The 26,252-nt window shown below is 38.7% G+C and overlaps 1 protein-coding gene across 2 annotated transcripts in view; it reads left to right on the forward strand.

The window, feature by feature from the left end:
- The window catches only part of aopep (aminopeptidase O (putative)), a 104,295-nt gene that overhangs the window by 35,066 nt on the left and 42,977 nt on the right, over positions 1-26,252 (forward strand). For both annotated transcript variants that reach the window (XM_079827336.1, XM_079827335.1), the window contains exons 8-13: positions 6,056-6,158; positions 6,245-6,352; positions 10,863-10,906; positions 15,890-15,950; positions 21,003-21,065; positions 21,633-21,716. In XM_079827336.1, the coding sequence (XP_079683462.1) occupies positions 6,056-6,158; positions 6,245-6,352; positions 10,863-10,906; positions 15,890-15,950; positions 21,003-21,065; positions 21,633-21,716 (463 nt within the window). The remainder of the gene's footprint in view (positions 1-6,055; positions 6,159-6,244; positions 6,353-10,862; positions 10,907-15,889; positions 15,951-21,002; positions 21,066-21,632; positions 21,717-26,252) is intronic.

Here is a 26,252-nt window from a genome sequence, read left to right on the forward strand (position 1 = left end):
GTGTGTGTGTGTGTGTGTGTGTGTGTGTGTGTGTGTGTGTGTGTGTGTGTGTGTGTGTGTGTGTGTGTGTGTGTGTGTGTGTGTGTGTGTGTGTGTGTGTGTGTGTGTGTGTGTGTGTGTGTGTGATAGAGCGATAAAGCTTGTCAGGAATTCAGCTGTCACAATACCAGCAGGTTTTGAGGATCCACCTGACAGCATGTGTCTGGCCCTTCCTCCGCTTTGAGGGGCCCACACCCACTATAATCTCAGGGATAAAATGTTCAGACAGTCTGGAAGAATGCCTGTCTTGTGAATAAAACATAGAAATGTCATGTTAACTATTCAGTAAGTAATACTACAACAAGGAAAACATGTCATTCATATATAGGGCATGTTCAATGATCAAACAGTAGAGCAATTGTAATGCCAAAGCCATGGTTTCAATTCTCAGGAAATACAAGAACTGATCAAATGTATACCTTGAAAAGTATCTGCCAAGTACCTAAATGTAAATGTAAGGCATGCAGCCATGAAAGCTTGGACAGTGGGTGTACTTGCATTCAATTATTAGCTTCCAGCCACGCAAAGGTCAGCTTTGCTCGTAGTTGCATTGCAAAATGTGGCACAAGGCAATTCATAACCGTAAGCAAGAATGTGCGCTGTCCAACTGCTCCTGGCTGTGTTTCAGTAATTGTGTGAAGTATGTTTCTGTTCGAAAGGCCTGTTAACACCAACAAAAATGTTCGGCATGAGATTTGTCTGTTAAAAGCATTAATGTTCATTTTATCATTCTCACTTGTCTGTTCAAAATGTCTGTCCACACACAGCTGCATTTCAGTACTTGTGTGAAGTATGTTTCTGGCATAAAGGCCTGTTCACAGTAATAAAAATGCGATTTGTCTGTTCCGACCAATGTGGAAAAAAAGCAGATGGGCTGAATAAAAATGCAAATTCACTCTCTGACAGTAGGTGGCGCTAATGGAAAACCTGAAATACAGCAGTACAGAACTTTCAGCGACAATATTTACATATGTTTTCAAACAGTCATTAATATTTTTGTATTTGCTGTAATGTTTTTCATACAACGCCAAATATAAGACTACAAGAGAGCCAGTTCTGGATTAAGTTTTCTCGCGGAACGTATCACAATATCCCTCATTCAAATAATTCCCGCCCAAGGGATATGCAAAAAAGCGATGAGGCGTGGTTGAGTTGCGTTAAAGGATTTGTTCACTTTCAAATGAAAATTTCCTGATAATTTACTCACCCCCATCTCATCCAAGATGTTCGTGTCTTTCTTTCTTCAGCTGAAAAATAAATTAAGGATTTTTAAAGAAATAAAGAAATTCCAGGATTTTTCTTCCCATAATGTACTTCAATTGCAACCAACGGGTTGAAGGTCCTAATCAATGCAGTTTCAAAGCGCTTCGAAGGGCTTCAGAGGCTCTGCGCGAAGCGAGGAATAGGGTCTTATCTAACGAAACCATCTGTCATTTTCTAAAAAAAAAGAAACCTTTATATATTTTTTAACCTAAATTGCTCATCTTGCGTTGCTCTGCGACGTGCCATGGATTGCGCAATCATGTCGGAAAGGTCATGCTGTATGTAGGCGGATACAAACTAATACAAACGCCCTTTACAAAAAAACCTCCATCTCCAACTTTAAAATCGGCAACATTGTTGTTTAACCTTTTTTTTGCTAAAGGATGTTTGTATTAGTCTTCGCACGAGCGCTTTGTAAACACGGGGGCGGTACTTCTGCCTTCCTATCTAGCGTGACCTTTCCGACGTGATTGCGCAATCCGTGGTGTGTCGAAGAGCAGCGCAAGATGAGCAATTTAGCTTAAAAGTATATACATTTTTATATTTTTTAGAAAATGACAGATGGTTTCGTTAGATAAGACCCTATTCCTCAGTTGGGATCGTGCAGAGCCTCTGAAGCCCTTTGAAACTGCATTGATTTGAATCTTCAACATTTTGGTTTCCATTGAAGTTCCATTATATGGAGAAAAATCTTGAAATGTTTTCCTCAAAAAACTTAATTTCTTTTCCACTGAAGAATCTTGGATGGCATGGGGGTGAGTAAATTATCATGAAATTTTCATTTTGAAGTGAACTAATCCTTTAATAGTGTTGAATCTAGCAGTTATTAGGGTGTGACAATTTGAAAGGCACTCAAAACAGTTGACCAATCGCAACACACTGGTCCAGCCAACCAATCAGAGCACATTGCGCTTTTCGGAAGGAGGGGCTTCATTGAGACCGGAACTATACAGTGTTACTAGCTGGGTTTCCATCCAAATGTGAAATGAATCTTTTCAAAGTTTGCAAAACAAACAAATGCGAATTAGGTGCTTTTCCGTCAAGTTGTTTGAGCGGGTGACGTTGGTATTGGTAGCCTAGTAACCAACAGTAAATAAAACACCATCAGCGGAAACAGTCGATTAGTCACCTGGGTTTAATGTTCGCTACGTCAGAATTTATTCAGCATATGCTTTTCCATCTCCCATGATTTGCATTAGATTTTTTTTGCATAAGTCAAAAACACCTCAAGCGAGCGTAAAAACTTTTTTGCGAATTAGTGCCCCCCCCCCCACTCGTTTTTGTTGCGACACTTCAAAATACGCATAAAAACAGGATGATGGAAACATAGTTATTGACACAATGAGAAAAGAGAGGTGCTGCAACAATGTGAAAAATAACCTGTTCAAGCATGAAAATTGTTTTAATAACCCCCAAAAACAAAATCAAGACTTTGTAAAAGTTCTTAGCCTCTTAAATTGTTGCTCTCCTTACATAGATTACTAAGAAACTAATGTCAAAAGTAATAGTTATAGCCGACACATAGCTGTTTCTGCTTTAGACTACAAATTGTGCTAGTGTTTTTTCACCATGTTTTACAACTAAACCTTATTCCATGATTGTAGTTGCACTGACACAAAACATTTCTTCAGCTGTGAAAAAGACATCAGCCAAAAAGAGTGAATGTAGGGGAGACGCCAGTCATTCTCATTGATTTTGACACTCGAGAATATCTGTTTATTTGTTCGTCCATCTACGCATCCGTCTGGAAAGGAAGGCTGCCTATTGTGTTTGATAAATACCTGTCACCCTTTTCATTGGACAGCTGTGGGCACTTTCACAAGCACGCATGTAAAAGCCTGTGTGACCAGGAGGAATAATACATGCCTTTTAAAGGAGCTCACCCTTATCACTACCTCCCATACAGTGAGAGAGAGAGAAAGGAAGGGAGGGAGACATTGCTCTTTATTTTTGGAGGGAAACCAAATGTAAGCATCAATAATGTACAAGCACAAGTGAGTGTCCCAAATACGGCAAGAAGGTAGCTGAAGCCATTTTGACTCCTTTAGACCTGTAACTGGATCCTGAAGAGGATCTGAAGCGGCAGGTTGACATGAACTCACCGATAGTTGTTGTTTTATGTAAATGAGCAGTTTGTTAATAATTATAATAATAATTTTCATTCTTATTATTTGTTAATGTATTTAATGAATTATTTTGACTGGCAGACAATAAAAATGGGTAAATTATTTAATTATAATTTAATTATTATATTTATTACATTTTGATTGGTGGAAAATGGCACGGGTGAAATCCTGTACAGTTCATTGGAGGAGGGACCTGAGAGACCAGAATATCATAGAGACATGGAAGGTGTGACAGAACACATAGCAACACTCTGGCATCATAGTGGCGGAAATGTATAGATCAAGTTTTTCTTAATAAGATTATTAGTGAAAAACTGTTGTTTTTTTCATCTCCATAGGCTAGATCTCCATATATGGGAAAGCATCTGTCCCTCTTCCCTGAGCTTGCTTTATTTTCTCTGTGGAATTTTACAGCGTAGACCTGCACTGGGGGCACATGCTCACAGAGATAAGGCATTAGAGCATGATCAATCATACTGCAGTTTATCCGGATCAAATCTGTGACACAAAGAAACAAACAAAAGCAGGTTATGATGGCTACATATAGCTACACTTCCATTTGTGTGCAAGAAAAAAGTGTAAAAAAAATTGCTGTTGTCTGTGTTAGCGGCGCCTGAGTATTGATCAAATCTTTACAAGAGCCTTTTATTGGCAAGACCAGTTAATCTCCTGAAGAAGATCAATAGTTTTTAACCGAGATCGTCATTACGCGCAGAGATGGCCAGCACTCAAAGCTCTGTTTGTCTCTTGCAATCTACAGTACCTTTGGCCATAGGAAGGAAACACTCTATCTGGCTTAGTTGTGAGAATGCAGCCTGTCTGATGCTTAAAATGTCAGTAAGTGCCTTGAAGACCTTTAAATAAAATATCTAAATGTGCCAGTTCATGTTATGATTAATTGGTTCTCGGATTTGATTGGCTTGTATGTATTTGCACATTCCAGACAGACTGTCTGTGTGCATTGTCTGTGTTTGGGATTTAGTGACTAGTGCCTACAAGAAACTGTCCTTACGAGCAAGTCATTGAATCATTCATTAACCGAATTGTTCAAAACACTGGTTCATTCATGCTGATCGCACACTCTCTGAGTAGGTTCTTGTTTTAATAAATACTTGCTTTGCGACTACTAAAAATTATATATAGTATGAATGTGAATGTAACCTAGGCACAGTTCCATCGTCAGTTGCATCGCTTCACAGCTATTCACAACTTTTCTCCTGTGGCCTCATGGGATAGTAAAGTGTCCAGTGGATGCACAATTTTGAATTTGTTTTTATTACAATTTATTTTACTACTGCTTGAAGTAGTAGGTCATCCGGGGTTTTTTCGCCTATACTTTTATATGAATTCGGACGTACTGCTATAGTAGGAAAGTAGGCATATCAGATCCAGCCAAGTTTTTATGATTGAGTCATTGAATCATTCATTCAAAGGATTAGTTCAAAAACACTGATCATTCAGGAACTAAACATGCAATGTTAATGCTGCTTTGGCTTGGTTTGGAACTATTCAGTAACTGGCAATATTGTGTCTTAAATCTAAGTTACCCAATAATAACTTTATTTAACTGTTATGTAAGAACTAATAAGGTAGTTATAAAAGCATGCTTGTTGCTCAAGTGATGTTGCTTAATACACTGATCATGCATAACATTATGACAGGTGAAGTGAATAACACTGATTATCTCTGGGATATATTAGGCAGCAAGTAAACTTTTTTCCTCAATGTTGATGTGTTAGCAGCAGGAAAAATGAGCAAGCGTAAGGATTTGAGCGAGTTTGACAAGGGCCAAATTGTGATGGCTAGACGACTGGGTCAGAGCATCTCCAAAACTGCAGCTCTTGTGGGGTGTTCCTGGTCTGCAGTGGTCAGTATCTATCAAAAGTGGTCCAAGGAAGGAACAGTGGTGAACCGGCGACAGGGTCAAGGGAAGGCTGGCCCGTGTTGTCCGATCCAATAGACGAGCTACCATGCACGTAAGCATCGGAACTGGACCACGAAGCAATGGAAGAAGGTTGCCTGGTCTGATGAATCACGTTTTCTTTTACATCACGTGGATGGCCAGGTGCGTGTGCGTCACTCACCTGAGGAACACATGGCACCAGGATGCACTATGGGAAGAAGGCAAGCCGGTGGAGGCAGTGTGATGCTTTGGACAGTGTTCTGCTGGGAAACCTTGCGTCCTGCCATCCATGTGGATGTTACTTTGACACGGACCACCTACCTAAGCATTGTTGCAGACCATGTACATCCTTTCATGGAAACGATATTCCCTGGTGGCTGTGGCCTGTGTATATCGGTGTACATAATCAATGCATCTTTACTGTAAAAAAAAAAAAGTCTCGTGACTTGAATAATACAGTAATCTTAATGTGCACTTTTGTAACAAAGAGCCATAAAACACAGCATTACTATAATCTATGGTACTATAGAAAGAGAAGCTATCAGGGATGTAATGGTTTCATAAATGCAATTGTTTATACACTTAGTAAACTGTTAGGAGGTCTTAATGTATGCTGATGTAAGCATATTCCTATCCAGAGTGCTGTAGGTGCAGCACTTTGCCTTATCAGACCACAGTATGATTCATGTGGTGTTTGTGTGTTTGCATATGTATTTGTTTACAGGCCCAATAAAGAGAACACGGGGGAAGTGAGTGAGTCTGGTGCATCAGTAGTGAAACATGCCCTCAACCCAGAAAAACCCTTCATGCAGGTGCACTATCTGAAGGTACGTCTGATAGCTCAAAGCCCATACTCCTCTGGGACATCTGGAAGCTTCGGGTTGTGAAGAGTTGCTCTCTCTTTCTTTCCCAGGGCTACTTCCTCTTAAAGTTTCTAGCTGATCAGGTTGGCGAAGAGAAGTTCCTGCACTTCTTCGAAGTGTTTGTGGGAAAATTCCACGGGCAGCTCATTCTGTCTCAGGTGAGTGTGTCCTGCACGGGAACTGTCTATTAATTTAGCCTGAATGCAAATGTAGCTTTTGGACGGCATGTGCATATTTTGGCCGTTGTTTCAATCTCACCATCATTCCATCAGTTTGTATGAGTGAAAGAATGCACCAGTTGATTTGACACTTTCACGGTGCTTTCAGGGTTCAAAATTAACACCCACGATACACCAAATGAGAGTTAAAATTGCTTTCGGTAAATATAGAAGAGTTAAAGGGGTCATATGATGGTTCTAAAAAGAACATTATTTTGTGTATTTGGTTTAATGCAAAGCGTTTACGCAGTTTTAGGTTTAAAAAAGTCATTATTTTACACATACTGTACATAATTGTTGCTCCTCTATGCCCCTCCTTTCTGAAACACGTCGATTTTTACAAAGCACATCGTTCTGAAAAGCACAGTGTACTCTGATTGGCCAGCGATCAAGTGCATTGTGATTGGCCCTAAGACCTTAAGTGTCTGATGGAAATGTCACGCTTCTTACCATATTTGGAACATCAGCTCCCAAAGCAAAGCAATAGACTTGGTTGGCATTACTGGGAACGCCCACAAAAACTTCATATTCGCCATATGCCGTGGGGGAAAACAAGCCATTAGAATGAATGCATGTAGACCTTGTTAGACGCTTTATCGTTACTCTAAAACTTCAGATAACTTACTAGAGGTGCAGAACGCCACATGGCAACTTTTCGGGACTGCACCAAGCAAAAATAAATCGTAATCATTACAAAGAGTAAAGATAAAGCGTCTAACAAGGTCTACGTGCATTCATTCTAATGGATTGTTTTCCCCCACGGCATATGGCGAATATGATGTTTTTGTGGGCGTTCCCAGCAGGGCTTAAAAACGGAAAAAAATATCAATCGGTTCACTCCGAGCAGAATCGATATTATAGCGTTTCCGTTTTTGCGTTCCTCAATAAACATTACTGTTCCAAAAACGGTTTGATTTGAAAAAATACCGGTTTATAGCGTTATTTTAATTTAGCCTATACAAATATGTATAAATAGACTTATTTTTCACTCAATAATAATAATACACGTGGTAATTAAACTTGAATATTTATTTCATAACATTTTTAAAACCACAACAGAAATACATGCATTAATTACAAAGCATAAACAGCGGACCTGTTTTAATGGAGCGTTAGACAATCGAAAGTGGCCCTCTTATGCCTAATTCTTTTCAGAAGAGTGATAACATTCTTTGTACATAACTTTTTTTCAACACGACTTGTTTTAAAAATTGCATGAATAAAGAATAAATAAACTGGATAACCATTGCTCTTTTCATGCACCGTCAACTGGTAATTTCAAAGCAAACACTGCGCAACACGTCCATGCATCACATAATCATATTCAGTCCGCTAATAAAGCTTGATCATTTAGTGCAATATAACATACCATTTAATACGAAACATCAACAGTCTATATAGAAAACATTGACCTGTCCTGTATTAGCAATCTGAAAGACTATAGGAAAAATGTTTGATAGATGCTAGTAACCTACTTGGATAGGCTTAAACGGAATCCATAAACTAGCCTAAATCAGACTATTTGAGCTTAAAGTCCGTACTGCTTATTTAAACGTTCGAAAAGAATGTCCTCCAATACCTGCGCTTTCATTGTAGACCTCAGCGGGGAAAGAAATGTACTTGAGGCATGAAAATGCGCGCTCTACACTGACTTGCGTACCGGCAGATTCATAGATGACTGGTGCGCGGGCATTTCACACACGCTTGATCCGTCAACGTCACATGCTACTAGCCTACTCTATTCATGATTGGTCACTGCCAAATTAAAATATTAAAGAGAACGATAAAATAACGTTATTAACCGGTTAATGGCCATTTCAAATGAACGTTTCTGTTCAGAACGATTCAAATTGATTTTGATTTCGTTTTCGTTTTTGTTCCTCTTAAAATTTCGTTCGTTTCTGGTTTTCGTTTTCGTTCCTTGAACCGGTTCAGAGCCCTGGTTCCCAGTAATGCCGACCAAGTCTATATTGACAGATGATAACGTCGGTCCTACCTTATCAATTTAAGTCGGAATCTGATCCGAATTATGCAGATGACCAAGCTGATCGATCAGCGTTGCCAGCGCGACTGGACCAGAAAGTATCAGATTGGTAAGTTTGCATTTGTTATCGTAGAAACGACAAAGACGTAGAAACGGTCTGTGCTCTCCCAGGTGCTAGAAACAGTCCTCCAAAAAATGCACAGCACACAGTCGAATATTTGGGTTGTACAGTTCTGGAACAGTGTTGTTACTAAAGCTTAGCCACTGTTTTCTAATTGTCCCCTCTTTTGGAAGGCCAAACAAAGTAGTTTGGCTTTCACAATAAAAAAAACTGCGTGGCGGCGCCGGCGACAACAATACTACAGCGAGAATAAAATGCCATGTTCCAGGCAACCCGTAACCCATGTTTTTCCAACCTTCTACCCGTGAAAGTGCACTGGAACAGCAGTCAAACTCGTGACTTCCCACCCGTGAACTCGTACTAGATAGATGTATTCCCAGTTACGAGCTCTGACGTCACATAGCCCGCAAAACAATAATGGCAGCCCCCTACGGACATGGTGTTTATGAAACAAATATACAAATAACGTTAAATAAAAGGTATAACAGCTTCTCTTGCTGTATGCACTATTTTTTTCTCCTCCGTTTCCCTCAAATAAGCAAGGAGTAAGCACCTTTGGCGATAGAAATGATTGTAAATGAGCATAAGCCGTACTGTCCGCCATGCTTTGTTTACATCTAGCTACCACAATTCCTTGCGCTCAGGCAGTTTGGCGTGACTTTGCCTGGAATGCTACAAAGTCGTGAGTCGTGGTTTGAAGTTGTAACTTACTGGCTCAAAAACCTGCCAGGAACGCAGCAAAAGTTACGCCTTCTTTCTTTGCGTATACATTTGAGCGGTGTTATGAAACTCTGTGTGTTTGAAAGAAGTGTTTTAGGAAGGTGTGGCTGAGCCTTAACTTTTACAAAGAATATCTCTTTGAGCTTTGTAACTCTGCAGATCTTATACATGCACAAACAGCTACATAACACACTAAAGAGAAAGGAAATCGCATCATATGATCCCTTTAATAGCTATTAGGCTAGTAACTTCATTAGGAACTGCAAAATAATACATGGAGTAAATCAGATCATTTAAGTGAATTAGTCAGTGACATGACTTGTTGAGGCGAAGCTGTTTTGACCTAGCAAGTAAAGTGTTTACATAAAACAAATGTAAGCACTCGCATGAAATGGATACATTTTGTATAATGTAAATTTTATTCATGTCTTGTTATTTTCGTTCAGCAATTTTTTGTCATATTTCAAAATTTGGATAAAAATACTTGAATACAAACCCCTGCTATGTACTGGCACAGCTTGCATTTTTCTATGAACTTGTAGTGGACATTTTATCATCGGAAGCTTGGCCAACACTTTATTTTGATGGTCCCTTTTGGACATTTTGTTGAGTATAAGTAACTTTGCAACTACATGTAAGCTAAACTAACTCTCATTAGAGTATTAGAAGACTTAATATCTGCTAACACTTTATTTTGATGGTCCCCCAACAGACATTCTACTGACTATAAGTAACTTTGCAACTACATGTCAGCTTATTCTACTAACCCTAACCACTTATTCTACTAACACTACCCCTAACAGTCTCCTAATTCTCAACTAATACTCTAATGAGAGTAAGTTGACATGTAGGTGCAATGTTTCTTAGTCAATAAAATGTATAAGGGGACCATCAAAATAAAGTGTAACCGAAGCTTGTCTACAATGTATAAAGGTATACCCCCCCCCCCCCCCCCCCCCCCACCATAATTCCATGTGGCAACTTAAATGGGGTATTCCTCATTTTAAGCCTCCATAAATATGATGAAAAATATCACAAATCATCTACATATTTTTAGGCAGGTGCTCTTTCATAGTCCTCTTTTTCAGCAGCCTTGGTCCCGGAAGTATTTTTACCTTTAATTTTTTAAAAGTCTTCTTTAAAGAGTTATAACTTAAGCCATGAACCAAGTATGAGGTCAATCAAAACATTACAAACTATGATTTGAAGCACTGCGAATGACAATCGAAATAAAAGGATGAATGAATATAAAACTTGATTTAATATTGAATATGTGTAATGATATTTTTTATGTTCATTGCAAAAAAGACATATTGTATACAAATATTTAAGTTGTTTGAGAGTGTAGGGAGACTTGATCTCAGTAATAGGTCTGTCTTAAAGGTTTGTAAGTTATCTTTAAAAATCAATTCCCCTATGGAGAAAATGTATGGGTTTTTTATTCTTCCGGAGGTCAACTGTTGTACCCGATTGGCAGGTGTGACAAAAAGTTCATTTTGGACCTTGGTAGGAGACTAGTGGAGATACATTAAGACATTTCAGTATTTTTAAACACTGTATGATCTGCTTGAAACTGTGATATTCACACACTGCGTTTCATTTATACTGTAGTCTGTCTCTTGTAGGATTTCCTGCAGATGCTTCTGGACACATTTCCAGCAATAAGCAGGTATGATGAAATGGTGTCAACATTGGCTGTCCAAAACACATACTCAATGAACTCCTCAACTACTCTGCCATTATTATTAGTGTGGGGAACTTTTACTGTAGGTATTTAGCTAAACCAGACCCTGCAGGAATCTTTCTTTTCCAGCTCTACCTCAAATGGTTTTTCCACTGGCTTTATTGCCCAAATTCACCCCTTGTATAATCAAATATTTATTTTCCCTATTCTCTGTTTCATCATTTACATGTTGACATAATGTTGTCATTTAAACTGCCCAAAAACGAATTATATAGAAGAAATATGAAGAGGCTACTTTGCCCTTCATAATATTTTTGTGCTTTTTGGCTAGTGGGAAGTCTAGAGTAGTTCTAATAGGTTTTTTATATTTTTAATAGCACATCTTGGAGAGTTATTAATATAGTCAGTTATGTCTTGAATTTAAATAGGCGGCACACAAAGTTGAATATGTGTCCGGATATCAGATCTGTACATTAGGCCTTGCTGTGTAAATAGAGCTATGTCTTGTTAATGTTAATACTAGTCAAACAACAATATAAAAGTAACTGCTCTTAATTTATTCTTTATTAATGTCTGTTTGCTTGAAGCAGTGTGTTATGAATTGAGAAATACTGTATGTAAACGGTACATACCATTTTAATTCATAAGTTAAATAATGATTAAATAAAACAAAGTAATTAAATTACTATTTAACATAGTTAAGATTTATTTTAATATTTAACTTTTTAAATAAATCACTGTTCAGTAGCGTCATGAACACTAGTATTTGTTTTGACTAGACTTTCAAAACAATCAGCTCTCTTCCATCTCTATTCTCCCTACGATCTTCATTTCTTGATCTCTCTTCATCTCTCCTCTCCTGTTTCATCAGTCGCTCTTTCGGTTTCATGTAGTCTCCATTTGCTCATTAAGGTCTAGCCACTGGCTGATGATTGATTAAATTACATTCAACTGAAAGGTAAGGGCGTTCAATATTTGTGTCTGCTGCTCAGAAGTGTAAACATTCATGGTGGAACAACGCTGGAACGGCAGACTGATGTGGTGAAACAATGACAGATGGGCCACCTTGTGTCAGATCAAAGACAAATCAATGCTTCCATGGCAAACCGTTCCTCCTACACCACCTCCCAGTTAAGGAAGTCCACGATAGCTTCTGTTAATGTTTGTCTGACTCAGTTTGGATATCTGTGCTTTACTTGTCCCCTTTTTTAGTTTATATTCATTTTCTTAGCAAATCAACCTACACATTTCCCTTGTCAGAGTAAAAAATGGGCAATGAATCCCTTAGACATACAGTACATTATGAGAGTCACCTGAGCCATATGTACTGTACCTGCGGTATAGGCTTTGGATGAGTGGGCTCATTTCACTCAGGCCAGTAAACAACCACCTAGCAACCAGCCAAAACATCCTAGCAACCAAACACAAACATAGCAACATGCTGGCAACCACCCACAAAACCTTCATGGAGGTGACGTTTATAGTGCTTTTTCAGAATGCGTTCGTCAATTTCTGAAGGAAACTGACATGAGTTCGCTATAACTACTATAATATACTATAGTAACCATATTATTTTGACAATTAAAACTGTGGCAGTGATAGTTATAATTATATTGATCTGAGTTGCTGCCTTAAGTTTTAAAGTACAATCAACTTGGATGTTTAAGTAATTTCAACTTAAATGACATTAAACTGACTTAAAAAGTTTTGTATAACTTGTATATATCTTGTATAACTTATAAAAAAGTTGAAAATTGCTTAACTTATTTCGATGAGTTAAAGCTATGTAAAAACATACCATTTTTTTAACATATATTTTCATACAGTGTATGAACTATGTTCATAAGGGTTTATTTATGAGAATAATGACCACTGGTACCATAATTTCTTCCAAAATTACTAGTTATTTTTACTTCATTACTGTGTTAACAGTCATTAAAAATAATACATGAAACAAAGGGATAAAATCCTTTTGAAAGCTTGATCACATACAGCTCTGGAAAAAATTAAGAGACCACTTAAAATAGAGAAATCAATGTTAAGTGGTCTCTTAATTTTTTCCAGAGCTGTATTTATTAATTAATTATGATTTTACCATAGTAACATGCATGCATTGTTTTTTGCCAGAAACTATGGTTATTGTTATATGTTGTCATATATTAAAGGGGCATTGAGAAATCAATGATATGCAGCATGCTTTCAATTTTAAGTTAGAAGTTATTAATTGGACAAAAATGTAATTTATATAACCACATGACTAATCATACCAAAATAGTGTTTACATGCACTAATAAGTGTACTTTACAGTTTCTTTTAATTAGCATTCATGCTTATTCAAATCAATGGCAGCATGCATTTGAATATTTGCATGTTGTTGCAGAATAAAAGCAAAGCTCATTCTACAAGAATGAGCCTTGCTTTTATTCTGCAACAACATGCTGTGGCACGACAGCACTGTTATTTAGTAATCACAGTCCGGTGAGCTTAGTGATTTGCTCTGACACTGAGGGCTTTTCCCTCTTCGATGCTGGGATGGAAATTTCCATCCTTTTCTTTTGTCATCAACTAAATGTGCTCAACTGTTGTGTCAAAGGGCAACAAGTGTTGGAGACACACTGTTCCTGTCTGAGACAGTCCATTTAGTTGATTATATGTGCTTTGTGTTTGTGTGTGTGCATGTGCGTGTCTGCGCTCTTGCACATTAACAAGATTGATTTGGAGTAAGTGGTGAATGGCTTCAATTACAGCCAGAGAAAAAATACTTTGAGGGGAAAGAAGAAAAGCAAATATGTACCCTATTGTCACCAGGGTTGTGCACCATTGAGAGTTTAATTGAAAACCGCAATTCAGTTCCAGTTGAATTTTAATTGAAGTACCAAACAGGATTGTAATTGGAATTAAAAGTAAAAATGTTATGTAAAAATTGAAAGTCAAATTAAAATGGAATACAAATTCAAATAAATTAGTTCAACAGCAAGTGTAGTTTTAATAATAATAATACTGTACATAATAGCAATAAAAAATTACTTTTTAAATTTTTACTATGACTGTATAAATAACTCATTATGGGGGGAGGGGGGGGGGTCATCTGGACAAATGTATTTAGTTGGGGTGAGTGAACGTGATCATCTCTTCCTAAACAATTTTAAACATGTATCCTCTACATACCTTAAGATGTTAATTCATTACAATTTACTGAAGCGTATCATATATATTACATTTACGTCAGGCAACTGGTTAGTTCATAGAGAAATTAACTCTTTCACCAAATATATGCACTATATTAGCATATATATTCATTATATTCTACTTAACCTGTTAGTTATGTCTTGATTATTTAATCTATGTTTAAATAAATATGTCATGAAAATGACAGCCACTGTGTATAAATTATTATATTTCAACAACGAATTGGAGTAAAAACATAATTGTATAATTAGATTTAGAAGTTAATGCAAAAACTGCCTTATGTGACGTTTACATGTTTGCATACAATGTGTTATTTGAGTGTTGATTATTATATCTAAAAATAAATAGCAACTGAAATAGTTTGGGCTCTGTTGTTAACCTTTAATATTATAGTACTGTGCAAGTAAGGGCTCCCTATATAGTTTACAGCTTTAACTTTAAGAAACTTTGTTATAATTGAATTCATTTAAGGACAGACACAATTTGATCATTAAACCACTGTTTAATAAAAATAAATAAAAAGCAATTTTATATTTAGTTTTCTCTCCTGTACCGAACCCGTGACTTCAAAACCATGGCGTACCGGCTAGTGATGCGCGGGTCGGCTTTTTTTCCAACCCGCGGGTCCTGCTTTTATGAAATTATTTGGCCCGCCCCAGCCCGCACCGCACCAGTGTATCAATTTTAAAACCCGCCCCGCCCCGCATCCGCGACCATTAATCATAAATCAGGTCATATTAATAACAAGATAATGATAAAGATTTTCAACCTTTAATTTTCACCAAAGTAGCGTTTGGATCTTGAAGGCTTAACCATTTTTTATTTCAGATTTGTATAGGCAGTTTATAGCCTACGCTACATAACCACTAAACTTTTGTTTTATTTAGCACACAGAAATGTTCATAGCGTGTTTACATTCGCTGTGCAAAAAAAGAATGGCGTCCACTGTACCAGGGTTTAATCTATTTCGGCTAGACTCCAGCACCTCGTCTTCCATCTTCACTTTTATCTCTCCGTTTTTGTTGTCGTGGCTGCCGGTGGTGGGAGCTGCTCGGCGCGCAGCTGTCATGACGTGCCGCGTGATGCCAAAGGCTTGGGGACATCATGCAAGTTACGTTGCTACGGCTTTCATATTGTAACCTTATCAAAAAAACCTAATAAAATATGAAAATAGATACTCCCAAATATTTTATATAGGCTATAGGGAATTGCAGGCAACATACATAGATTTTTTTATTTTGTTTTTAATGACCCGCCCCGCAAATAAGTGAAGATTTCTTAACCCGACCCGCAGGTTACCCGCGGGGCCCGCGGGTTATGAGACGACCCGCGCATCACTAGTACCGGCGAACTGTCAGTTTTGTGTTCCGTAACACCCCTAGTATTTAGTGACTTTAGCATTGAACATAGTTTAGGGAAATATGTCTAATTCTTTTTTAATACAGGGAAAAAATAAGGGAATTATCAAAAGTGATTTATTACTTAAAAATTTAATAATTTGTGTTTTGTTACAAACTGTTGTTGAATTGCAATTAAGTCATTCCTCTTCCTGTCATTCCAATTCAATATCCTGTGGCATGCGGTCGGTTCAATTCAAATGCCAACTCATAAATTGAAAGGGAGCCAAATCTTAAATTCGGAACTTTTCCCAACCCATGTAGTCACGCACATTGCATGGAGACTTCTTGTTAAGATTGCTTTTAATTTGAATGATGAAAGCAAAGCCGAAGTCCTTGATCTCCTCCAACAATTACTGAATGTATCACTTTTCTCTTTCAGTCGAGGCATCACACTTGAAACCATCTTTTCAGACTGGTTAGATACACCTGAAATGCCAGAGGTAAGAAGAAAAAAGCCAATATCTATTTTGAGATGTTTGGATATTCAAGCCAGATTATATACTCTATGATTATGCAAAAGAAATAAGAGCAGGCTTGTTACACAACATGTAAAGGATGTATTGGTGCTACCTCTCATGCCTGTCACCCAGAATGTAAAACCGTTTTTAATCCATTTCCTCTTGAGCAATAGAACATAGAGCATGTGCGTATATCTTTCCAGAACTGACACATGGCATTAATGAAGCAGCAGCTTCCCTCTTGCGTTAAGATCTATTTAACCTCTCAAGCATTTCTAAACTGGGCTGCCACAAGCCCTTAAACAATTGATGACTAATATGAAGCCATGAATCTGTCTTTTTCTTTTGGCATTGGCCACTGATTATTATATAATTTTGTCATTCTTTTACTGTTTGGAAGGCAATTCACTTCCACATTGAAGATATCATGTTTCCAGCTAGTACTATGGAGGCTGCGTGTGTGGAATTTACTCTGTTGAATGAAGATTGGAAGATCTTTTTTTGTTTTTTGTGTGTTTTATAACAACCCAGAGAAAACCACAAAAGCCTTTCCGTTCATCCATCCTGAGTCTACATCTCAAAGAAATGCTTTCAAACGTTAATCTCTCTCCCTTCCTGCGCAGTTTGTCTCAGTTTTGTGCTCAATTTACCCCCATTCGCCAACCAGACTGACATGCGGTGCCATTTTCATTGACGCCACCATTGGATCTAATGACACATGGCTGCCAAAATCAGCCCGGGAACAGTTTTACTTTTGGATAAAATCCTTGTTCCAACGCCACGTTTTAAGCCTTTACTTTGACTTTAAAAACATGTTCTTCTAGAATGTTCCTCTAAATAAATAATGGCAGGAAATAGATGATCCCCACAATAAACAATCACAGCCAAATACACTCACACACATACAAATGGGAGGGATGAGATGGGAACGGAGCTCTCTTTTTCATTGTGCTATTTTTAAGACGGCAAACATTTGAGCGAGCATAATAAGTTGCTATATCTGCATTTTGAGGTGGGTTTAAGGCTGGGACAATCTGAATCTCATGACCTCCCTTGACTCCACTCGCTGTGGGATGATGCTGAAAGGATACGCTCAGAGCAGCCTACCCAATCCCAATCCTGACGTTTACCTTTTGTAGAGAAAAGCAAAGCAGCTTTCAGATCATAGCTCAATAGCAACTGCTTGGGTGCAACTGTATGAAAATAGCTGTGGTTCAGGACATTAGAATTCAAAATGGCAATTTTTAGCTGGTTTTAGAGAACTTGAGCTCTGAATTTGAGCCCTACATAGGACGCTGTCTTCTAAGGCAGCATCCTAAATGTCATGGAACCTCATCTGCAAACCAATATGGAAAGCATATAGAAACTCACAAGTAGCTCTCTGCACAGGACACTTGACTTGCAATTGATTTCAATAGAACATGATGCTAGCATGTTGCTAAGCTAACAGAGCAATGCTCTAAAATTACATAGCACATACAAATATTGGGTAAAATAATCACTTTTTATATATGCTAATCTATTTTATCAATATTTTTGAGTGTTGAATGAAATGTTTTAAGAATGGATAAATCTCCTGCTTTCTCCACCATCTTGGATTTATGTTTTTCGCAATAGATTTTGGTTTTGCCTTCTCCATTAAGGATGCAATTCTGCTTCAGGATTTCGTAAAAAAAACATGGTAGCTTAGACCTTAGAGGGATAGTGCACTCATGTTTTTCCAAACCGTATGACTTTCTTCTAAAACAGCTTTGGAACCCAGTGGCTTTCATTGAATAAGAACTTTTTTCAAAGTATCTTCATTTGTGTTCCAACAACTAATAAAAATCATTCAGGTTTGGAATGACATGAGGGTGAGTAAATGATTTTGGTTGAACTGTCACTTTTTAAAAGACTGTAAGTTTCCTACCTTTTGTAACCATCTTCGCCTTGGTACTGTTGCCTTAATGTACTGCCTCTGGGAAGCCATATTGGGATTTTGGGACACAGCATAGGTGGCATTTGCCCGAATGTCAAGCCCACTGCCTCTTCAATGAGCAGGTGCAAGTTCATTTCCAGTTATTTTAGCACTTGAAAGAGAAATTGAGTGTGTGTGTTGAGGGATGAGTTTGAGTGTGTGTTTTTGCCCACTTACTGGTTGAGTGTGTAAGCATGTATACAACTAGAGCACAACATTTTGTGCTGGGCAGCTTCCTTTTTTTAATAAAAAAGACAAAGATCTGTTTGATGAAAAATAGCAAGTAAGTAGCATTAAACAACAGCTAATGAAATCCCATGTCTCCTCAACTGCTGTCCATATTTTTCTATGCAAATCAGTGTAAAAAAGCCATGATTTCGTGTTATTTGTTGATGTGCTGTCAAGAATCAACACTTATGTTGCTTTGTGTATGAAATTTTACTGAAAATGAGGAATTTGGGATCATAATTACAGTCGGTGAGGAAGAAGATCTCGTAATTAACGTGCATAGTCTGCAGTTAGATGTGTAAAGTGTGCATAAACACGACAGAAAAGCTCTGTTTTTAATTGTGCGCAGGGGGGCGACGACCTTCAGCCTTATAGTATGTGCTTGGCCTAAAAGAAAGTTTTTGATGAACGGTTACTAAGACACTTGTTTGTTTTTTTTGTCACCAATGAATCACATAAAGCACGATAAGACTGTGAATATGTATTAAAGTAAGAAGGATCAGATCATTTAACAGATAATACCGTATTAAAAAATCCATCTCAAGTTCAGACAGAGAGCTGTGAGAGCAGTTAACACGTCTATCATCGTAAAAAGCAGCTGTCGCTGTTGTGCCGCCAACACAAGGGCAGCATCCCACTGTTAACTGTTCAACACCAATTTAGTTCTGAGCATGCTGTGTTTAGGAGTTCATACAGACGTACTAATACAGAAATACTACATTTACCGTATACAGTCAGCATTTGTGAGATGGGAGTTTGCGAGTGTGTGTGTGTTTGTGTGTACTTTACGAGTTTGGCTGTGAGAGGGGGCTGATTGCAGTGTCTTGCAGGCGCACAAAGGCCTGGCTGTGCCGGGAATGAACCAGGCAATCTGGGCCGTAAAACTGCTATGTGTGGTATCCAAGTTAACAATGGCAGTTTGCAGCCCGAGAGTCAAATTCTGCTCTGCCCACTCTCCTTTCCCGAAAGTGCACACAAGTCACAAAAACACACACATAGACACGCACATATTTCGAAGACTTTCTCTTTTCCCTGGGGTAGCAAAAATACATCTCTTTAACTCTTAAAGTGGCTAATAGGAGATGTGCTAATTTTTCTTACTTAAATATCTTTTCTTACATATAAATCTTTTCTTTTCTGACCTATAAAATACTTAACATTTTTGGAAAAATAAAACCAACAGAAAAATTTATAGACTTGCATTTAAAGAGGAACCCAAGCCATATTTAGGGACCAAGCTTTTTGTCCTCCTAACCAGATGCGACACAACATTTTCCAAGTTAATCAGAGTTTTTGATTTCGACTGATTGTGTTTTGTATAATATTAAAATGGTTTCATTTGAGTTCTTACATCATTGTGCATTACTTTAATAGCCATAATGAAAGGGACAATGGATAATTTACTTCAGATCTTGAAAATAAATGAACGGAAACGGGGACATTCAAACTGTGTGATTGAATAAACTTGTTTATTTACACAGAGTTCAAAGATTGAATATGTCACTGATTATGTATTTAGAATAGTGTTATTTTGAATAATGTGTCAAGATTATGTTAACTGAAATTAAGTAATATAACTGGATAAGCTGAAACTAAAATGATATTTTTTAGCATACTAACTGCAGAAAATCAAAAATAATATACAAAAATAAAATAAAATAAAAACACTTAAAATAAAACTAACCATCACAGAGTGAATACAAATGCAATAAACTGAATGGAAAAATTATTAAATTAAATTAAAATAAGCCTGGTTTTAACCCTTGCTATAAGTTGGATAGACAGAAAAATCTGATTTTTGCTGTCTGTCTGAACAAGACGAAAGATATAGGCTCTTTTTTTTATCTGAGTGAGTAAATGACCCCCTAACAACCACTCATTCACATAGCAACGCCTTGACGACCACCCACAGCACTGCACATTTTCTTCCGAAGATGTAAAAATGCACGTGGTAACAAAAAAGTACTGCTATTATTTGAACTACCTTTGATGTACCATGATGGTATATGACTATAGTAATACCTAATACCATCACTTGACTTTTTTTGTAATGGATAAGGGTCTGTTTTTCCCCTCTTATCTCCCACATGTTTCTTATTACCTGTGAGAGGCCGTGTCAGCCTGTCTGCGAGATCCTTCTATACCTGCCTTTGTGTTTACACACCTCTACGCACACACGGCTCATCAGTTTTAAAGAGACAGTCCTCCTGAGAGCAGCGGCCCCGAGAGAAGTGTGTGTGCGCGCTTGCGTGTGTGTGTGTGTGACGGAAAGAGAGAGAGAGAGACAAACGGCCCCTCCTCTGGCTGTACAGGGAGTGAACACTGTTGATTACAATGAAGCTCCGTTCACAGACCTTTTACTGCCGCTACTGCCGTCTGCTCCCCCACACGCACACCTCATCTCTCTGCCTCCTCCTTTTCTCACTCGCTCCCCTCCTTTCTCTTTCCTCCCTCTTTCAGTGAGGGAAGGTATTCAGTGTGCCGACGGTGCAAGCTTTAATAAGGTTAAGTGCAGAGCGAGCGCGCGGAAGATCTTGCAGGAGACACAAGCACGGATCTTTAGAGGAGAACTCCGTTTCAACTTAATAAGGGGATTTTGTCCTTGGTTTAATACTCATGCTCCTGGTCGCAGAGCTTGCCGTGTCGAGTGGTTAGTTCCCATCAAGGAACAAGTGATTCTCTCTCTCTCTCTCTCTCTCTCTCTCTCTCTCTCTCTCTCTCTCTCTCTCTCTCTCTCTCTCTCTCTCTCTCTCTCTCTCTCTCTCTCTCTCTCTTGCTCTCTCTCTCTCTCTCTCTCTCTCTCTCTCTTTTTCCACTCAACATTCTGCTGCTCTCTTCCTCTTGTTCAGTGGCTGAGGGACGCCTGCTCAGAATGGTTGCAGACTCCAGCGGTTCAAGAAGTCAGAGAAGAGGTAAAGGACTTTTTTTAACTCTCAAAGCTTCCATTGAACACCTGTTTATATCTTACTTCCCTCGCAGATGAATTGTTCATTACTATATGACCTGTAGCACTTCATTTACTTCATTCAAGAGCTTTTGTCAACTTTTATAACTGTGGATCTTCTGTTTTGAGAAAGTATTTGAGCATGTTTGGGGTTTGAATCATCTTTATTGTGTAATTGTGGATCGTATTTGCTGTTTCTTGTACCTGCAGCATCACTCAGTGGTTAAGAGAGGAAATCACAGTGTTAGAAGATGTATTTTGTGGGTTGATAATTGAAGGATTTTACCCTGATGCTATTAATATAGTGTCTTTCAGTCAATGTATCTATTTTTCTGATGTTTGAATGACGTCCTTCAGCGCAGAAACTGTTGAATTGAGCTAGTATGTGCTAAACGCATCCGATTGAACTGTTTCATTACCGAGAAGTAGGCGAAAATGTGGTGCGGCAGGTATTTTACGATGTCTTTGTCTCTCTCACCTTCTCACTCTATCATTATCTCTCTCTCTCTCCTGCCCTCCTCTGCCTCTTCCGCAGGTTGCAAAATGGATTCACTTCAGTGGCTCTGGTGGAAAGGGCAGCAAGCGGAAAAGAGCAGGGCCCAAGGTTAACTTCAAAGAGGTAAGACCCTGCCAAGCAGGCTTTAAATAGATCTCATCCCACCCGTTTGTCTTCACTGCATCTCTCCCTAACAATTTCCCACTCAGTTTGGTCATTCCGGATTAGGAAACGTCCATAGTTTTGGTTAATCATGCCTAATGATGTCCTCCAACTTCTGCTCTTTTCTCAAGAATTGCACGTAGTTTTGTTGTGGAGCAGGGCTATCAGATTTTAGTACGCGGATGACGTACTAGAGGGCATTGAATGCTGGAGAAAGGTTCACACATACACCCATCTCATGTGTCCGCCCCTTGGCCACCCAACAACAGAAGATAGGTGGGGGAAAATCAAGGCACGACCTGAAATAGCTTGTGGCCGGTCTTTTTTTTTGTGTGCCGTATCATGTGATGGCAATGAGTCACTCCTTTGGGGTTTAGCTTCAAAATGGCTGATCTCCCGCCAAGGAAGATACCTGTTGCTCATTCGGCGTGTGAGTTTATGCGTGTGTATGAGCCTGATGTTTTTGTGTACTCTTTTTCTCTCTGTGTTTAGCGAAACTTCGAAGTTATGCATATGTGTATACAGATTCCTCCTCAAGTCTTTACTCAAATTGTCAAACTGTTTGTCTCGCTGAAACTCGTGCACATGTGGAATCTGCACGGCGACTGGCTGCACACCAAACAGTGCGGTTGAGCCTCTATTAAAGTATGTTCACAAATCAGATGGCAGAATTAGCATCATAAACTCCTGCGTGTGTGTGTGTGTGTGTGTGTGTGCTGGGTGTGTGTATTGTGTGTGCTATCTTGTGTGATTTAGGTTATGTCATCTTCAAGTTTAAGCACTGATGTAATGTCTGCCCCAAGATCCTGTTTTTGTCACTTCAGTGGTAGGTGTGTGTGTGTGTGTGTGTGTGTGTGTGTGTGTGTGTGTGTGTGTGTGTGTGTTTCATTGGCTGGAGCTAAGAGAATATTCTGAAGTACTACAGTCTTCACTGTGTTTTAGTGAAAGGACATTCTTAAGTGTCACGTTTTACAGCTGCTACCATTTGTCTCGATGAAGCTGTTAACCCTTACTAAAAGTATAGCTTTGCATTAGCGATGATGGTAATTCAGTGGTATTTTGATATATAGGGGCATCCAAATGTCTGAGACTTCTAATAAAATTAGTTTGCTCTTATTATTATTATTAATTTTAAATTTAACTAAATTAATGAATAATTGTTTATAATAAAAAACATGATATAATATAGTTTAATTTCATTTTAGAAATAGGATTTTGAATATTTAGAAAAGTTTTGACAATAAATAATATAATGTTATTCAATATTCTTCGTTTTATATAGTAATTTTTCTTTGTTTTAAGTTATTCAAAATCCTAAACCTTATTCGATTTTAAAGATATTATTATAAATTTAATTATAAAAACATTTTTGTTAGGATTTTGACATTTTTTGGGGGTAAGTTATTACATAAAATTAACACTTTTATATTATATATTTTATGTCAAGATGTTCTTTATTTAAAATCCTAATCCTAAAGGCATTCAGACTTTTTTCGGACACCACTACATACAATGAATTTAATGATTGCCATATTCACGTGCCATGTTATTTACATGGTCAAACTATGGTACAGCAAGTGCAATGAGGTATGTCCTCACTGATTTATCACATGTTCTCATCATCATCCAACTCAAAGTTTGATATTTTTTTAAATGTGATATTTTGATGATGTTTTACAGATGTTAGCTGTGAAACCTCCCCACACCACACTTAGAGAGAAGCACAGTCTTTCTGGCACCTGGTGAATTGACACATTTGTTACATGTTACTTCAGAGAACAATGATGGGGTGTATAGAGAGAGAGAGACAGGCCCATGAAAGAGAAGAAAGACCAATTACAGTCCAGTTGGCTCTGTACAATGACCAGGGTGGGGACAGAGAGAGAAAGAGAGAACCCGAGCGATTGTTTGAAGTGGTGCCATAAAAGCCAACCTGAAAGGAAACACTGGTGACCCCTCCTCTCCTCATGCCCCCTTCCTCTCACCCCACCCCCTGTTCGTGTAAGGCGCTGGGAGCCCCTGGCTCTTTCCAGGTGTATTTTATATTGCACATTCATGGACTTCAAAAGCAGGCGCCCCATCCTCGGCTCGCCCATAAATCACGCTCAGGCCGAGCCCTTAAAGCGATGGAGGGGCAAGAGGAGAGCACGTGGGCCCTACAGGCAGTGCAGCAAACGCTTCGCTCTCATAGGTAATTACATCATAGGTAATTGGCACTGTTCAGGTCCAGACACCCCCTGCTAACCCCAGACTGAGATCAGGGTCACTTTAATGTGAAATGAAGTTTTGGGCCGGAAAAGAATGGGGTTTTTATTGCCTCCAATTTGACCGTGTGTGTGTGTGTGTTTGGGGAGTTGCTGTGCTATATTAGTTACGCTTTGTGATAATGAGCTTCATTTTGCTCCATTTTCATCCAAAGCCAAGCTAATGAGAGAGCCTGTCTGCACCGGCTAATCACAGAGACAGAGGGACCGGCCTCTGTACATTCTCATATATTATCTAGCCTCCCACATAGCTGCTAACCATTTGGGGAAACCACATACGGTGAAATATTTACATTGAGCCACAGGTGTCCTTGTTTGAAAGTCTCTACTTTAGTAGACACTTGAATCCAAAAAGACTTGCGGCACACTTAAGACATAAGCTGTAGTCATACACTAGACTTGCTCTCTTGACTTCCGTTAACACAGTTGGGAATGTCTAGTGTGCTTTATAGAGCATTTTGGGGTCAGTAAGATTTTAAAATGTTTGTGAGTGCGTGTCTTATGCTCACAAAGCTGCATTCATTTGAACAAAAATAGTTATATTGTGAATTATTATCAATGTTGAAAACAGTTGTGCTACTTTTATATTTTTGTGAAAACCCTGATAATTTTTTTTTCAAGATTCTGAGATGAACAGAAAGTTCAAACGAACAGCATTTAATTGAAACAGAACTTTTTAACACTGTAAAAGTCTTTACTGTCAACTGTAACTGTCAAATCTTACTGACACCAAACTTTTGAATGGCAGTGTATGTGTTTGTCCTGGGAATTAAACCTATGATACCCCTTTTCCACCAAAGCAGAGCTAGAGCTAGATCGGAGCCAGAGCCTAGTTTCAAATCGGTTCTACACTGGTGTTTATGGTGCCATGAGCTACAGGAACCGTTCCTCTTGGGTACCTTCAGGCACAATTGCTCATGGTTCAAACCACGATCTTTCGGCTACTAGTCCAGTTGTATTGTATTTTTGGCCCTTCTGACACTTCTATTTATGGGGATAGTAAAGAAATGAGGAAGTGATAGGAAAATGAAATTCGACCTGGCATCACGCTCATTTAACCACTGCACCACAACACCCCATCCATCGTATGAGCTAAGCTGTGGCAGTTTAGGCCATATTGTTGCTTTAAGGAACAGGTAATCTTACGGCTAGGCACTGTACAATGTTCCTCAATGCTCTGAGGTTTCGCTGTTGTGAAATCTCTCTTTGTATATACAGTGTCAAGGAAAGGAATGCTGGGTTGTCTGAAATTAAGGTCACATTCATGAGTAACATAATCCTTCCCTTAGACCGCAGTGCCTGAAACCATAGTGACACGCAGATACACCAAACTCCTAATCTTTATTCTTCACAGTCATTTCTTCAATTCCTTTTTCGGCATTTGTTTTATACAGTCGTGTGCTCCTTTGAACGTTCGCTGGAATGCAGATGAAAGCAGTTACTTGCGGGACGGTGTGTTTTTGAGCCTAATCCAAATTCCTGTTGTGTGCTGACATTATCGTTACTCTGCATAGCCAAATGGATGTTCCTGTGGCCTGTTCGATATTTTTTTGCGGTAATGTACGCCACTCAAGTTTATCTTTGCAGGCCTCTGACAGCAAAAACCCATTTTCCTTTTTACTACCGTGCACTGAGATGTCCAACAGAGCACTTGATTGCCGCGACCTGTTTCCTTCTGTTCCTCAGAGTCTCAAACTCACTCTTTTCCTGAAGTTTTTTTTTCTGTGCACCGCATCCTGAACCCAAAGCTGATTTTTGGATTTGGAGGAAGAAGTAAAGGAAGTAGGCCCCTCAATCCAGATCCTCTCCAAAGACCTGAGAGCACAAAATGACAGACTGTAGGTCTAATGTCTGGGGTTGTGTGTGTGTGTGTGTGTGAGAGAGAGAGGGGGATGTCTGCATTTAGTGAATATTTTGGCACCAGACAGTGCACAATTCAATCCAAAAATGTGCGGTTATGTGCGACTGCCAGGGCTGGGATCTCATTCGCACTGTTATTAGAGACAAGCTCAGTTCGGCAAGATTCATGAAAAACAACAAACAGAAAATATCCATAAACAAAAGCAAAACAAGCCTGACCTTTTCACTCGCTGCCCCTCCTTTGCTAGAAGTGAAGGGAAGAGGTGGGGAGGTCTCCTCCATTACTTCTGACTCATTCCTCACATGAACTAACTGCACGTCAGGGAAAATGCAGGAATATAAAGGAGCCACTACTGATATTGACAGGATATTG

The sequence above is a fragment of the Gobio gobio genome (genome assembly GCF_949357685.1).
Source record: "Gobio gobio genome assembly, chromosome: 10".
In the NCBI taxonomy this organism is placed as follows: domain Eukaryota; kingdom Metazoa; phylum Chordata; class Actinopteri; order Cypriniformes; family Gobionidae; genus Gobio; species Gobio gobio.